This window comes from Ischnura elegans, chromosome 3 (assembly GCF_921293095.1).
Source record: "Ischnura elegans chromosome 3, ioIscEleg1.1, whole genome shotgun sequence".
In the NCBI taxonomy this organism is placed as follows: domain Eukaryota; kingdom Metazoa; phylum Arthropoda; class Insecta; order Odonata; family Coenagrionidae; genus Ischnura; species Ischnura elegans.
Window position 1 is genome coordinate 133,289,070 of NC_060248.1, and position 12,338 is coordinate 133,301,407.

At 41.4% G+C, this 12,338-nt stretch overlaps 1 protein-coding gene across 1 annotated transcript in view; it reads right to left on the reverse strand.

Moving 5' to 3' along the window:
- The window catches only part of LOC124156603 (venom serine protease-like), a 30,097-nt gene extending 18,141 nt beyond the window's left edge, over positions 1–11,956 (reverse strand). The window contains exon 1 of the mRNA XM_046531242.1: positions 11,566–11,956. Coding sequence (XP_046387198.1) covers positions 11,566–11,768 — 203 coding nt within the window. The 5' untranslated portion in view covers positions 11,769–11,956. The remainder of the gene's footprint in view (positions 1–11,565) is intronic.
- Between the last annotated feature and the right edge of the window lie 382 nt (positions 11,957–12,338).

Here is a 12,338-nt window from a genome sequence, read left to right on the forward strand (position 1 = left end):
TGAATTTTCACTCACAAAACTCGACCTACTACTCCAGAGCCCTCGAAAATGAAATTTGATCCAGAATATTCATTTTGCGAAAAATATGTTAAACATTCGTCGAAAGGACTACGTTGGTCAACTTTAGTCCTTCCAAATAATTTTCAACTGTCCACATTTCATAATATTATACGAATCTTTACACTTTATATTTGGCGAAAAATGATAATTTTATTTCTAAACAGTCTAAAAGGGAAGAGTAGCAGCTGTTGATAGGCGTTCTCAATTAAGTATACCGACGATTTGAATTCATGGCTGAATTGATTTTTAGTGGTTCTTAGACGCAATAGGTCATTTCAAAAAGCCTTCCCTCTTTAATTGTTTCGCTTTATTATAACCATTAGTTACTTATTACTAATTCATTAGTTTTTGAGAAAGAATTTTGCTAATTTCCGCAATCTGAATGCATAAAATATCTATATCTAAGGATATTAGATTTAAATCTTCATTGATAAAATATCTAAGGAGAATTTACTCTTTCAAAAAATTAATTTCACGGTCAATTTTCTATCGATTGTAAGATAGGTCATGAAAAAACATGTTTACGACCACCAAGGCTTTTCATCTTCGTCGTAAAATAATGAAATGATGGTCTCTATACCCGTTTGAATGCACTGTCATGAAGAAGATGCTCCATCTCTACGAGCTACTCATAGTAACCATCATTAAATGCCACATATCGCCCCTCTCCTTCACAAACACAGCTGGCTTTTAGGACGCTATTCACTTAGGTTTATGGCCGTAATCCAGTCACATAATTCATACCTACAAAGAAAATACAATATCTAGATAGCAATCATTAGGAGTGTCAGTTTAAAACGAGAGGATACGAAATAGAGAAATTACTGTGATAAGAAGGTTGTTTGTAAAATTTTGCACCTAGAAAAACTGTATTCTATTTAATTCAAATAATCACTTACGTTCAATTTACAACTAGTTAGAGCGCAATATGTTGATAGGATGGCGCAGAATTAAAAAAAATATGAGAGAATTAGCACAAGCCAGTTTGCTTAATAAACTGGTTTGATGAAGACTTATTTTAATCGTGGGAAAGAATAGTTAAATATGAAATAAATATATCCCCAGGAAAAAATGTAACTGTTTATTTGAAATTGGTGCTTGGAAATAAATGAGACTCGATTGGCTTGACCGGCACGCCGACTACCCCGGCTTCTCAGCTGAGTTGTGAGCTCGAAGCCAGTTGCTACCCTACCTGCCGCCGAGCCAGTCGGACTCGCTGAACTGTCAATCACGTTGTCTTGAGTCATTGAGCCCGGTACACCACAAATGGCGACGAGGATAAACTATGTGGAAACTAGCGTTATGTAACAGATCGATAACGGCTAGGATAAAGGAAGTAATTCTGTGTGATCCAGTAATTCTGAAATGGCTGGAGTAATAGGCTCGGTTGGCGAGTTTGATAGTACGATAGACACGTGGTCGTCGTATGTCGAACGATTTGAATTGTTCCTGGAATGTAACGAGATAAATGCGACTAAGAAAGTGAGTACTCTCTTAACCGTTGTGGGAGTTAAAACATTTAATTTGATTCGTGATTTGTGCACGCCGAACAAACCATCGTCAAAGACGTATAGCGAGTTAGTAAAGCTGGTAGAGGACCATCTTTACCCGGCACCATCATTTATAGCTGAGCGCTACAAATTCAGCAAGAGAAATCAAAATGAGGGGGAGACGGTAGCTGATTACATCGCAAACCTCAAAAAGCTGTCAATATATTGCCAGTTCGGGTCTTCCTGAAATGAATATTTAAGGGATCGCCTAGTAAGTGGCATCAGGAATGAGTCAACGAAACAGCGACTACTTGCAGAGGCCAGCTTGAGTTTCGAGCAGGCAGTCAAGATTGCCAGCTCAGTGGAGGCAGCAGAGAAGAACGCAGCAGCCTTGGCTGTCCAAGGAGTCGACAACGGCGGCCGAGTACAGCACATCGCATCATGGAGAGCAACGCAAAGGATCAACAACCCCACATCGACCAGGTCAAACTCAGTGTCCAGGGATGGTGGTGTGAAGTGTTTCTGTTGTGGGCAAATTGGGCATGTAAAGAATCAGTGTAAATTGTATGGTGTTACTTGCCATAAGTGTGGGAAGAAAAACCACATTGCCAAGGTTTGTCGATCGACGAGTGCGATGACAAGTGCGACAACTGTGCGTAATAATAGTTACGGCTCTTCCAGGCCACCAAAATGTAAGTCTTTTAATAAGTCTATGTTAAAGCCAAAACACAATTTCGTGGGTTTGGAAAAATGTTCCGATACGCAGAGTGCTTTTTGTGTGGGAAATCAAGCTGACGATTTTCACATCGAAGATATTCAGCATATGTTTGTCATGTATGAGGAACATACCGAGAAAGTCAAAGTTGACCCAATAAGGGTAGATATTGTCGTTCAGGGTGAAATGACTACGTTCGAAGTAGACACAGAAGCAAGTGTGACTGTCATTAGTGATAGATTTTACAAGAATAATCTAAGTTCATGTACGCTTTACCCTAGCGAGTTAAAGCTATGTTCCTATACCAATCAACCGATTGTTCCAATTGGTAAAATTAAAGTCAAGGTCAGCTATCAGAATATAAATAAACTTCTTGATATGTATGTAATCCAAGGGGGATCACATCCGTTAATAGGACGTGATTGGCTTAAAATATTGGGCATAGATATTTCCTTCAAAAATAAATCCGATCTGTACGAAATTAGCGATTCAAGTAAAATATCTGATAACTTTGATTTAATGGTTAACAATTTAGTAAAAAAGTTCCCTGAAGTTTTTACCAATAAATTAGGCCAGTACAAAGGCGAACCAGTAGAATTAATTCTTAAAGAAAGTGCTAAGCCGAAATATTTCAAGCCAAGACCCATTCCCTTTTCCTTGAAGTCAAAGGTTGAGAGCGAATTGCAACGTCTAGTGGACGAAAAAGTGTTAATGCCTGTACGTAGCTGTAATTGGGGTACGCCAATTGTGCCCGTATTAAAAGCTAATGGTGACATCAGAATCTGTGGGGATTTTAAGGTCACATTAAACCAGTATTTGGAGGTTGATAAATACCCCATACCTCGCATTGAGGATTTATTTGTAAGCATGCATAAAGGTAGGCATTTTAGCAAAATTGATTTAAGCAATGCATTTATGCAATTGACCTTAGATTCTGAGTCACAAAAGCTTTGTACTATTAGCACACACAAGGGTCTCTTCTCTTGTTGCAGAGTGCCCTATGGTATTTCGAGTGCTCCAGGAGTATTTCAAAAGGCCATTGAACAAACCTTAGCAGGGTTGGAAGGTACTGTTGTGTTTTTAGATGACATTTTGGTTAGTGCACCGGATACTAAAACTCATTATGAGCGATTGGAGGCTGTGTGTAAACGTCTTAGTGAATGTGGTCTAACAGTAAAAAAGGAAAAATGTAAATTTTTTGCAAGTAAGGTTGAATATTTAGGGTTTAAAATTGATAAAGACGGATTGCACACATCCCAAGATAAAGTAGCTGCGATTGTGAATGCACCCACACCAAAATCAGTCAATGAAGTTCGAGCATTTATTGGTCTTGTGAATTATTATTCTAAGTTTATTAAAAACATGTCAACCATTTTAAATCCTATGTATAAACTTCTACGTAAAGATGTTCCGTTCAAATTTGGCAAAGACTGTCTTTATGCATTCAACGAAGTGTAAGAAAATCTTGACGCAAGCACCTGTGTTGGCACACTATGATCCAACACTGCCCGTGAAATTGGCAGTTGACGCCAGCTCCACCGGACTTGGTGCTGTTTTAAGCATAGTCACTCAGGAGGGTGTCGAAAGGCCAGTTGCATTTCATTCGCGAACCTTATCTCCTGCCGAATGTGGGTACTCGCAGATAGATAAGGAGGCATTAGCTGTTGTTTTTGGCGTCAAGAAGTTCAACCAATATTTGTACGGACGGAAGTTTACTTTATGTACCGATCACAGACCCTTAGTAAGCATTTTCGGCCCAAAAAGGGGATTACCTGTTTTCGCCGCGAGTAGACTGCAGAGATATGCTTTGTTTTTATCAGGGTATAATTTTGATGTTCAGTACGTTAAATCTGAAAAACATGATAATGCTGACGCTCTTTCACGTATGCCATTACCTGACTTACACTCTGTTAATGAAGAAACAAAATTGGTAGGAACTTATTTGCATTGTATAGCTGAGAGTTCCGTACCACTAAATTTTGAACATGTAAGAAAAGAAACACAGAGTGACCCTATCTTAAAGAAGGTGTATAATTATGTAATGAATGGGTGGCCTAACTTTATCTCAGAGGAAAATAGTGAGTTACAGCCATATTTCTTAAGGAAAGATGAACTGACTGTAGAGCATGGTATTATTATGTGGGGGTACAAAATTGTTGTTCCAAGTAAATTGCGTGACTATGTTCTGAACGAATTGCATTCGGGTCATCTAGGTATTTTAAAGATGAAATCTGTGGCTAGAAATTATGTTTGGTTCCCTAATATTGATAGACGAATAGAAGACCTAGCTAACAATTGCTCGCCTTGCCTTAGAGAACGTTCTAGCCCTCCCAAGAGTGAACTTCATGTGTGGCATTATCCCGCTTCTCCTTGGGAGAGGTTACATGTGGATTACTTGGGCCCTTTTAGAGGAAAGATGTATTTAGTGGTGATTGATGCTCATACTAAGCGGCTTGAGGTATTTGAAGTTAGCTCTACGTCGGCTAAGGTAACCATAGAAAAGCTCAGAGAGCTATTTTCAACATTTGGACTACCTGTTTCCTTACATTCCAATAATGGCCCACCTTTCACTTCATTAGAATTTAGAAATTTTATGGTATCAAATGGTGTGAAGCACTCATTTTCGCCGCCATACCACCCTCGATCTAATGGCCAGGCGGAGAGTTCTGTTAAGTATGCTAAGCATAAGTTAAGTTACGCTTTTGTAGAAAATGCAGATGTAAATATCGCCCTGAGTAATATATTGTTTAGTTACAGAAACTCTATTCATAGTACTACGAATGAAACCCCTGCTAAACTAATGTTTGGCAGACCTTTAAGATCCAGACTAGATCTATTGAGGCCTAATGTGGTCAAGAGAGTGGAACTTAAGCAAGAAAAACAAAAAGAGTATTTTGGTGTTAAGAAAACAAGGATTTTGTTTGAAAATCAACCTGTTCTAATTAGGGATTATCGCTATAAAGACAAATGGGTTGCAGGGATCGTATTAAAACAATTAAGTGGTGTAATGTATTCTGTAATGTTCAAGTCTGGTTTTGTTTGTAACAGACATATTGAACAGCTCATTGGGATGAATTCCAGCTCAGTGTATGCCAATTCTGATGATATTAAAACGGGTGATTTCAATGTCAATAACGACGCAGTAGCGGAGAGGTCCCCAAACAAAAACAACCTTTCCCCTCACTCCTCACCCACCTCTAGCATTCCCAGTACGCCACGTTTGCCTCACCCATCCCCATCGCTGCAATCCCCGGTTCCTTCTCACTCTGACGCTCAGTCAAATGCAAGTGTTCCATCTCCAAACGAGGGATCAGCTGTTGATAAAAGATACCCTCAGCGCATTAGGAAGTCGGTTGATAGATTTCAATCGCAATGATCTTGTTTATTTGGTTATATTTGAGAGTTTAGTTGGTGTTTATATTAGTTTTTATAGTTTATGCATTGTTACACTGCTATTGTTATTGCTTTATATTTCCAAATATGTGTTTCCAAGGAGTTGTTAAAATTTTGTTTATTGAAACAAATTTATTTTTTTTTGTTATTAAGTTTTGTTCTATGATGCAACCATTTTTGAAAGGGAGGAATTGTTGTATTTGAAATTGGTGCTTGGAAATAAATGAGACTCGATTGGCTTGACCGGCACGCCGACTACCCCGGCTTCTCAGCTGAGTTGTGAGCTCGAAGCCAGTTGCTACCCTACCTGCCGCCGAGCCAGTCGGACTCGCTGAACTGTCAATCACGTGTGTTAAATCATTGAGCCCGGTACACCACAGTTTATCTCAAAACTTAAATCAAAATTGATAGCTCATTAATGATCATTTAAGTTGAAGTGAATTGCACAATCACTTTCTTCACTTCTGTAATTTTTATCGAAGATGCGAACTGAGTTTATGACTGAGCATCTTTTTGCACCCGTGAAGTGCTCATTGCGTCCTTATTAACCGAAGTATATGCTGATATCTTCAATTACCGATGAGCGAAAATGCTTTATGATAGAATAATGGAAGGAGCTTAAACTTCTAGAATTAGTTATTGAAGGAGCCCCAAATTAACGTGATTCAAAACAATTGGATTGTTATCATTTGACACGGATCTCGGCATTAAAACCATGACCTCTGGCGACTTTATCAGTCATTAACACGTCAGCATCGGCACTGTCGACCTTTGACATTTGCTTGATTCGAATGCGTCAGCTATTTGCCGCATATCCTCCTTCCAACCACAAATAAATAACCGATTTCACTCGGGTGGCTCGGTAAGTTGTTCATTTGGATTTAAGCATGGCATGGCCAACTTCAGGAAAAATTACCTTGTGCTTACGGTTTCCGGGATTCCACAGCCTTGTTTGATGCATCTACCGATTTGATCGATAGATTTTTCTTCCTCATAGGAAAATCTACTAAAATTGGTAGCATATTAATTGCGTAAGCTTGGTTTCGCTGATGGTAGGACCTGCCCGCCTTGTGACGGTGCAGGATTCCTCGTCCCCTCCCTTCCTTCCCCGTCCTTCCCCTGGAGGCGTCGTCGGGCTCTCATCGCGGCGGCGCCTCCTTTCCTTGTTCCTTCCCGTCCTTCCCCTTCTGGTGGCAGAGGAGAAAAGCTGATCGCTTATAGTCCCTGCTCCAGGAGTTTATCCCGCGAGCCCGTCCTAAGGGTTTCGTTCCCACAGCCTTGTTTGATGCCTGACGACACCAACAGTTTCACCGGCAACTCCGCCAATATCATCACGCCGTATGTGCAGTATAAGCAATAAGCATGCAAGTGTCAAACCGGCGAATTGCCGATGAAGCTTTCGACATCAGACATCAAACAACACGGTGAAACCCCGGAAATCATGATCATATCTACCACTTAACGCGGAAGCTTTTACACGAAAGCATTCAGTACTTCTTATTGACTATATGGAATGTATTTTTCGGGAAAAGCCAATCCAATTAAGCTAGTTTTTATCGATAGGACTTTCAAGAGTTAATTATTTTTAAGAAAAAAAGAGCGTATCGAGATGGAATAGTACAGTCGCGATGCGGCCAAAGCGGAGATTTGAACGCCTGATTTCTCATCTTAAACAACATGAAGGAGTCCATCTCCTTCTAATTTAAGTCTTCTCGAAAATATTGGGGCGGGGGAGGCGGGAATGTTAGTTGGATGTTACATTTTTTGACTTTGGGTACTTTTCGAGAAACATTTGATCTGTTTCCAGCGAACCTCGTGTACAACATCTCCGACGGCTCTGAGAAAGTAAATCTTCGATCCTCTATCCCTTCCACTGCACGCAAATATTGTTGGCCTGCACCCCAGTCACCAATATATTGGGATTGGTCAGTGATCATTTTAAATGTCGAGGATTCCATTCAATTAAAATGTGTTAAATGGGTGACAGGTGATTTGAAAAATGTCTCTCATTCTTCCGATACCAGAGCAACCTCCACTTGCCACAATTATGAACAAAGGTCGTGACTGAAATTCTCATCGGAGAATAGAAAAATCAAATAATTTAACAGTCGATGGTTGAGTTACGAACAAGAAACTCGAATAAATATATCATATCACCAATTATTTCATGTTTAAAGTGTAATTGTTATGTTAATATCGTCAGTAGGAGTGAAAAAATGTCACTTCTACTATATAAACTTAAATGCTTTGCATAAATATTTTTGACTCATATGCTCTTACTATTTTCCTTCCTCTCGCCTGCTATTTCTTTTAGATCAATAAATTGACTACGCACATTGTCACGTTTCCAAATTATGTCAATCCGTCCAAATATGCATTCCTTTATTCTGTTAAATCCACCTATCGAAAGGAAGCCCTTTTGAGTCACTTCTGCGATAGGTTTCCCTCATCCCCTATTCATAATTTTCCCCTTATTTCTTCCGATTTCTGTTTATCAATATTTTTCTCTGTTAAGAAATAGAGAAATGTTGCCTGTGGTAAAAAATCAGCTCGTGCCACCGTAAATCAGAAGAGAATATGACGCAATGAAGATCATGAGCAAGGATTTATGCTAAAGAGTCTGTCAACCCACTTATCTTATTCAGCTTCATTCATTCTCTTATTCAGCATAATTAGAAATGCCCCAAAAAGGATAAATGGTTGGGAAAATTCATAAGCCTTATCTTTTTTGTACTTTTTCAAAATGAACTGAATCCTTAAGTCAACTAAGAATTAAACTACAGCTATATGATTTGTTGGATTCATATGGAAAGTTTTTCTATGCGTAATATTTAACCTTACATTCCTGAAATGATTGTTTTTCGCAGCTATAGGTGTATTTACATATCTATTATTGTTATTAAGTAGTGCTTTTATGTCGAGTTCAAGAAAATGGCTGAATTTTCCCCTGGTTATGAAGCAGGTGAATTTCGTACCCTTTCTGTAATTTTGATTCTGAGAATAATTATTTCTGGGGAATGATCTTTCTCAACATGAATTTCTCTATCCTATCTTCTCTCGAGTTCGTCCTCTATGAAATCTCGTTTTTCCTCTCAACCAAACACCTCCAACGTTAATTGCTTAAACCGCCGTTGGTGTCTCTGACGCTTGACCCTTCTGGAATGCTATCATATTGCTCGATTGTGACCTCATCACGGTTTTCCCGAATTGCGACGAAAAGTCTTCCTTCGCGGTCCGTGCGCGTTTTCCCCCGATGATTTTTAGGGCCTCTCACACCTTATGGATATGTCCCATTAAAAACAGCTTCCTTTATGATGATCATCAACTCGAGTGACGCCACACCGCTAGCAAACAAGATAAGGTTACCCTCTTAGTGACACAGGTGACGGGTGAGGGAGGGAGGTGGGGGGAAGTTTTGGAGGGAGGGGAGGGGGTTAGAGGGCGGCGCGGTGGAGGGGGAGTGAGTGATTTTGGGAAAGAGGGTGATGGTTTAGCACCGCAACACAGCAACTTAACTTAGCGTAACTTATTATGAACCAGAGTAATTTATGAAAATATCTTTCAATCAAAGTACAATCTGATCAACAATCGTGAAAGCGATTTTAGAGGACTTGGAGTATTTTTATGTCTCTTAATTAAAAAACTCAATTTCCATCGCTTCTGATGAATTTCTAGAGAAATTTGACCGTTTCCCAACTAATTATTATAAACCAAATACGCTCTCATTGAGTGTTCAAATCCTTGATCACGCAAAAATAAGCTCTTAAAAACAAGGTTTAAAACCCTATGGATCTCCCATTATATGAAAAGTTTTTAGGGCAGAGTATTGGCCTCACCATCAAATTGTAGTCATCGGAAGCTATCCCTAGGCAACAAACAGATGCGCAACGCCAAAATACGAGAAATAGCTGAAAATCATGGCACGCACGTCAGTGGTCCGGTTTCGGCTGGTGTGCCAACAACCCCTTGAGTTACGCTTTTTGAGTCGCCTTACCCCTACGCTTTTTGAGTCGCCTTGTGCGATAGCCCATTCATGTAGATGACGTGAGACCCAGTTTGATCTCGCTTGTGAAGTGTATGAAGCGGCGTGTCTGTTTGCGTTTGTGATCGAAGGTTAAGCTTTCAAATTGTAGTTAATTTATCATTAATTCAAAGCCTCGTCTCCAGGAATAGGAAAATTAGGGTATGTTTTACATTGATATTGACTGAAGACAAAAATCAGTGTTTAAAAAAATGTAATCACCAGCACGAAAAATCGGAAAAATCCATCGTATCCTGGGTGTGACTAAAGATCAGGAGGCGGTTAGGACCGATAACGCTAGAGATATGAATAAAAGATATTTCACCGGATGAGATATGTTTCCATTGCGCATTATACGAATCATGCCGGCTTGTTCCCCTTCCCAGATTGAAATCAACCTCTCTCCAACCAACGGTATGATCTGATCTCTTTCCAAAAACGAGGATTGGGTTGGTGGTGTGGCCTCCCACCCCGTGGGCTCGGGATCAAATCCCGGCGGTGGCAGAGAATTTTAAGTGATTACCAGATCCCTGCTTGAATGATGTGTTTTCAAGCGCAGCACTCCGTCCTTCGGATAGGACGTTAAGCCTTGGTCCTTTGACGTCTTCCGTAAATAGCAGGCTAATACCGACGCCGGGTTTCTCTCCACCCTTTCTTCCAAACCCTTTTCCATTTGTGAAAATGACTGCAGCCATCGGTCGCCTCCTCCAAATGCCATTCCATACATTCTCTTGAAATCACAAGCGCGGCACAGCTCAAAAACACCTTGTCTACCTACGCGTCCTCCTTCCTTCGGTTCGCATATGTCAACTCCCTACGGCTGCCCAAATTCCCCGATTCTGAGAATTTCGCCGATTGCACCGATATAGAGGCCGCTTATTGGCACCACTTCTGGAACGGATCCGAGAGCGGTCAAACCAACGGCTCTCTCCCTGTCCACTCGAAATACGCCTCGCCTTGACGTACGCATCTGGATCATACTCCGCAAACTGCCTCTATGGTCATCATATTCAAGGGAATGTCCGCGGAATAGCCTCAATACGGACATATTTCTCTTCTCGCCCACCACGTCCGGCACTTCGTCGTGCCTTTTCCTCTCCCTCCACTTCACCTTCTTCATTCTCTTCCGTACCCACATCTCGAAGCCTCCAATCCTCTCTCGTCCTCCTCCCTAATTCTCCATTTTTCCTCACCGTAAAACGCTAACTTCCAGAACAGACTATTCATTAATACTTCCTTCACACTCCTGCATAACAACCATCACATCAGCTCCTTCCTGCTCATGAACGCCTTTTCCGAAAACGCAGTTCTCATTCTGAAATCCTCTCCGCAATGTCTTCTTCACGTGCTTCCACAAATGCACGCGCTCAAGTTTTCCCGGTTTTATTTTTGTTCAAGGGGACGCATGGCTTCCAATTTACCACTCCTTTCTCACAACAAATCATTCGTTTAAAACTTATTAAATATTCAGGGTGAACGTAATTGACCCTTATAATCAATTACAAACACTATGCGACTTACACGAAAATTTTTCTATTTTATCTTATTAAAGAAATTTTTTTGTAGAAGTAACAAAGTGTCTGTTTTTGATAATATGGAGCCCTTTCACCACGTACAAGCTTCAAGTTTAGATTTAATTCACCCTGGTTGACATTTGATGATTACTAAAATGTTGTCAAAGATCTATTGTTTATCATGCCAAGAAAATTGTCACATGATAAACCAAGTATTGAGCGAGAAATTTGTCGTGAAAAAAGACAACGTGACCGGTGGAGAGGGAGTGTTTCATCCCCGAAAGAGGATTCAAATTCCTCACTTTAAAAAGCCACACAACTGCCACGAAAGAGTTAAAGTCAAAATATTGAATGCATTTCAATGGTACTCACCATCGACACGCCACGTTGGGCGGGTACGTCTGTCCCTGGTCGTATCCGGGCGAGTAGATGTAGTACGTTGCGCCGAGGGCCACGTGTTGTGTGTAGTCGCAGTTGGGAGTGTAGCTCTGGGGCCCTCCGCCGAACATGGAGAGCAGGTTCAGGGCCCAGGGCCACACGCGGAGGGCGTCCGTCGCCGACCCGTTGATAGCCATCCGTGCGCACTGGGACACTGCCGCGTGAGTGTGGCGAGACCCGTTAAGAATGTTTCGGACACTTGTTTTCGGGGGAGAGGCGTGTGCTACTTGAGTACGTGACGGCAGCGCAGAACGGAGAGGGAACCTCAGGGCTAATAGTGCTTTCGCTATCGCGTGGAAACATCCTCCGCGTCCACGCGCTTATATAGACGAGGCCATCATCATCATCCCTCCTCGCAGTTTGCTCGGGACGACAGACGCGCCCCCCCGACCACAAAGCCCTCCCATCATCCCCCGACGTCATATTCCCCCTTCTACTCCCACCCCCCTCCTCCCTCCTCCCTAATCTCCCACCCCCCGTGAGCCGCTCTTGTGCTCGTGTCTTCGTCCTGTGCGAGTAAGCTAGGAGATGATACTCCGCTAGTCCGAAAAAATACCCATTTACGGAAGATGGAAATTCTTTCAGCTTGTCACTTTTTACACCCGTATTGATTGTCGATCCCGGCGGCAGAGGGATGAAGCCCTCGCCTGCTAATCCTCGGTCACGGGTTCAAGTACCGTTTCAGTGGGTTTCTTCACCTCTTAGGA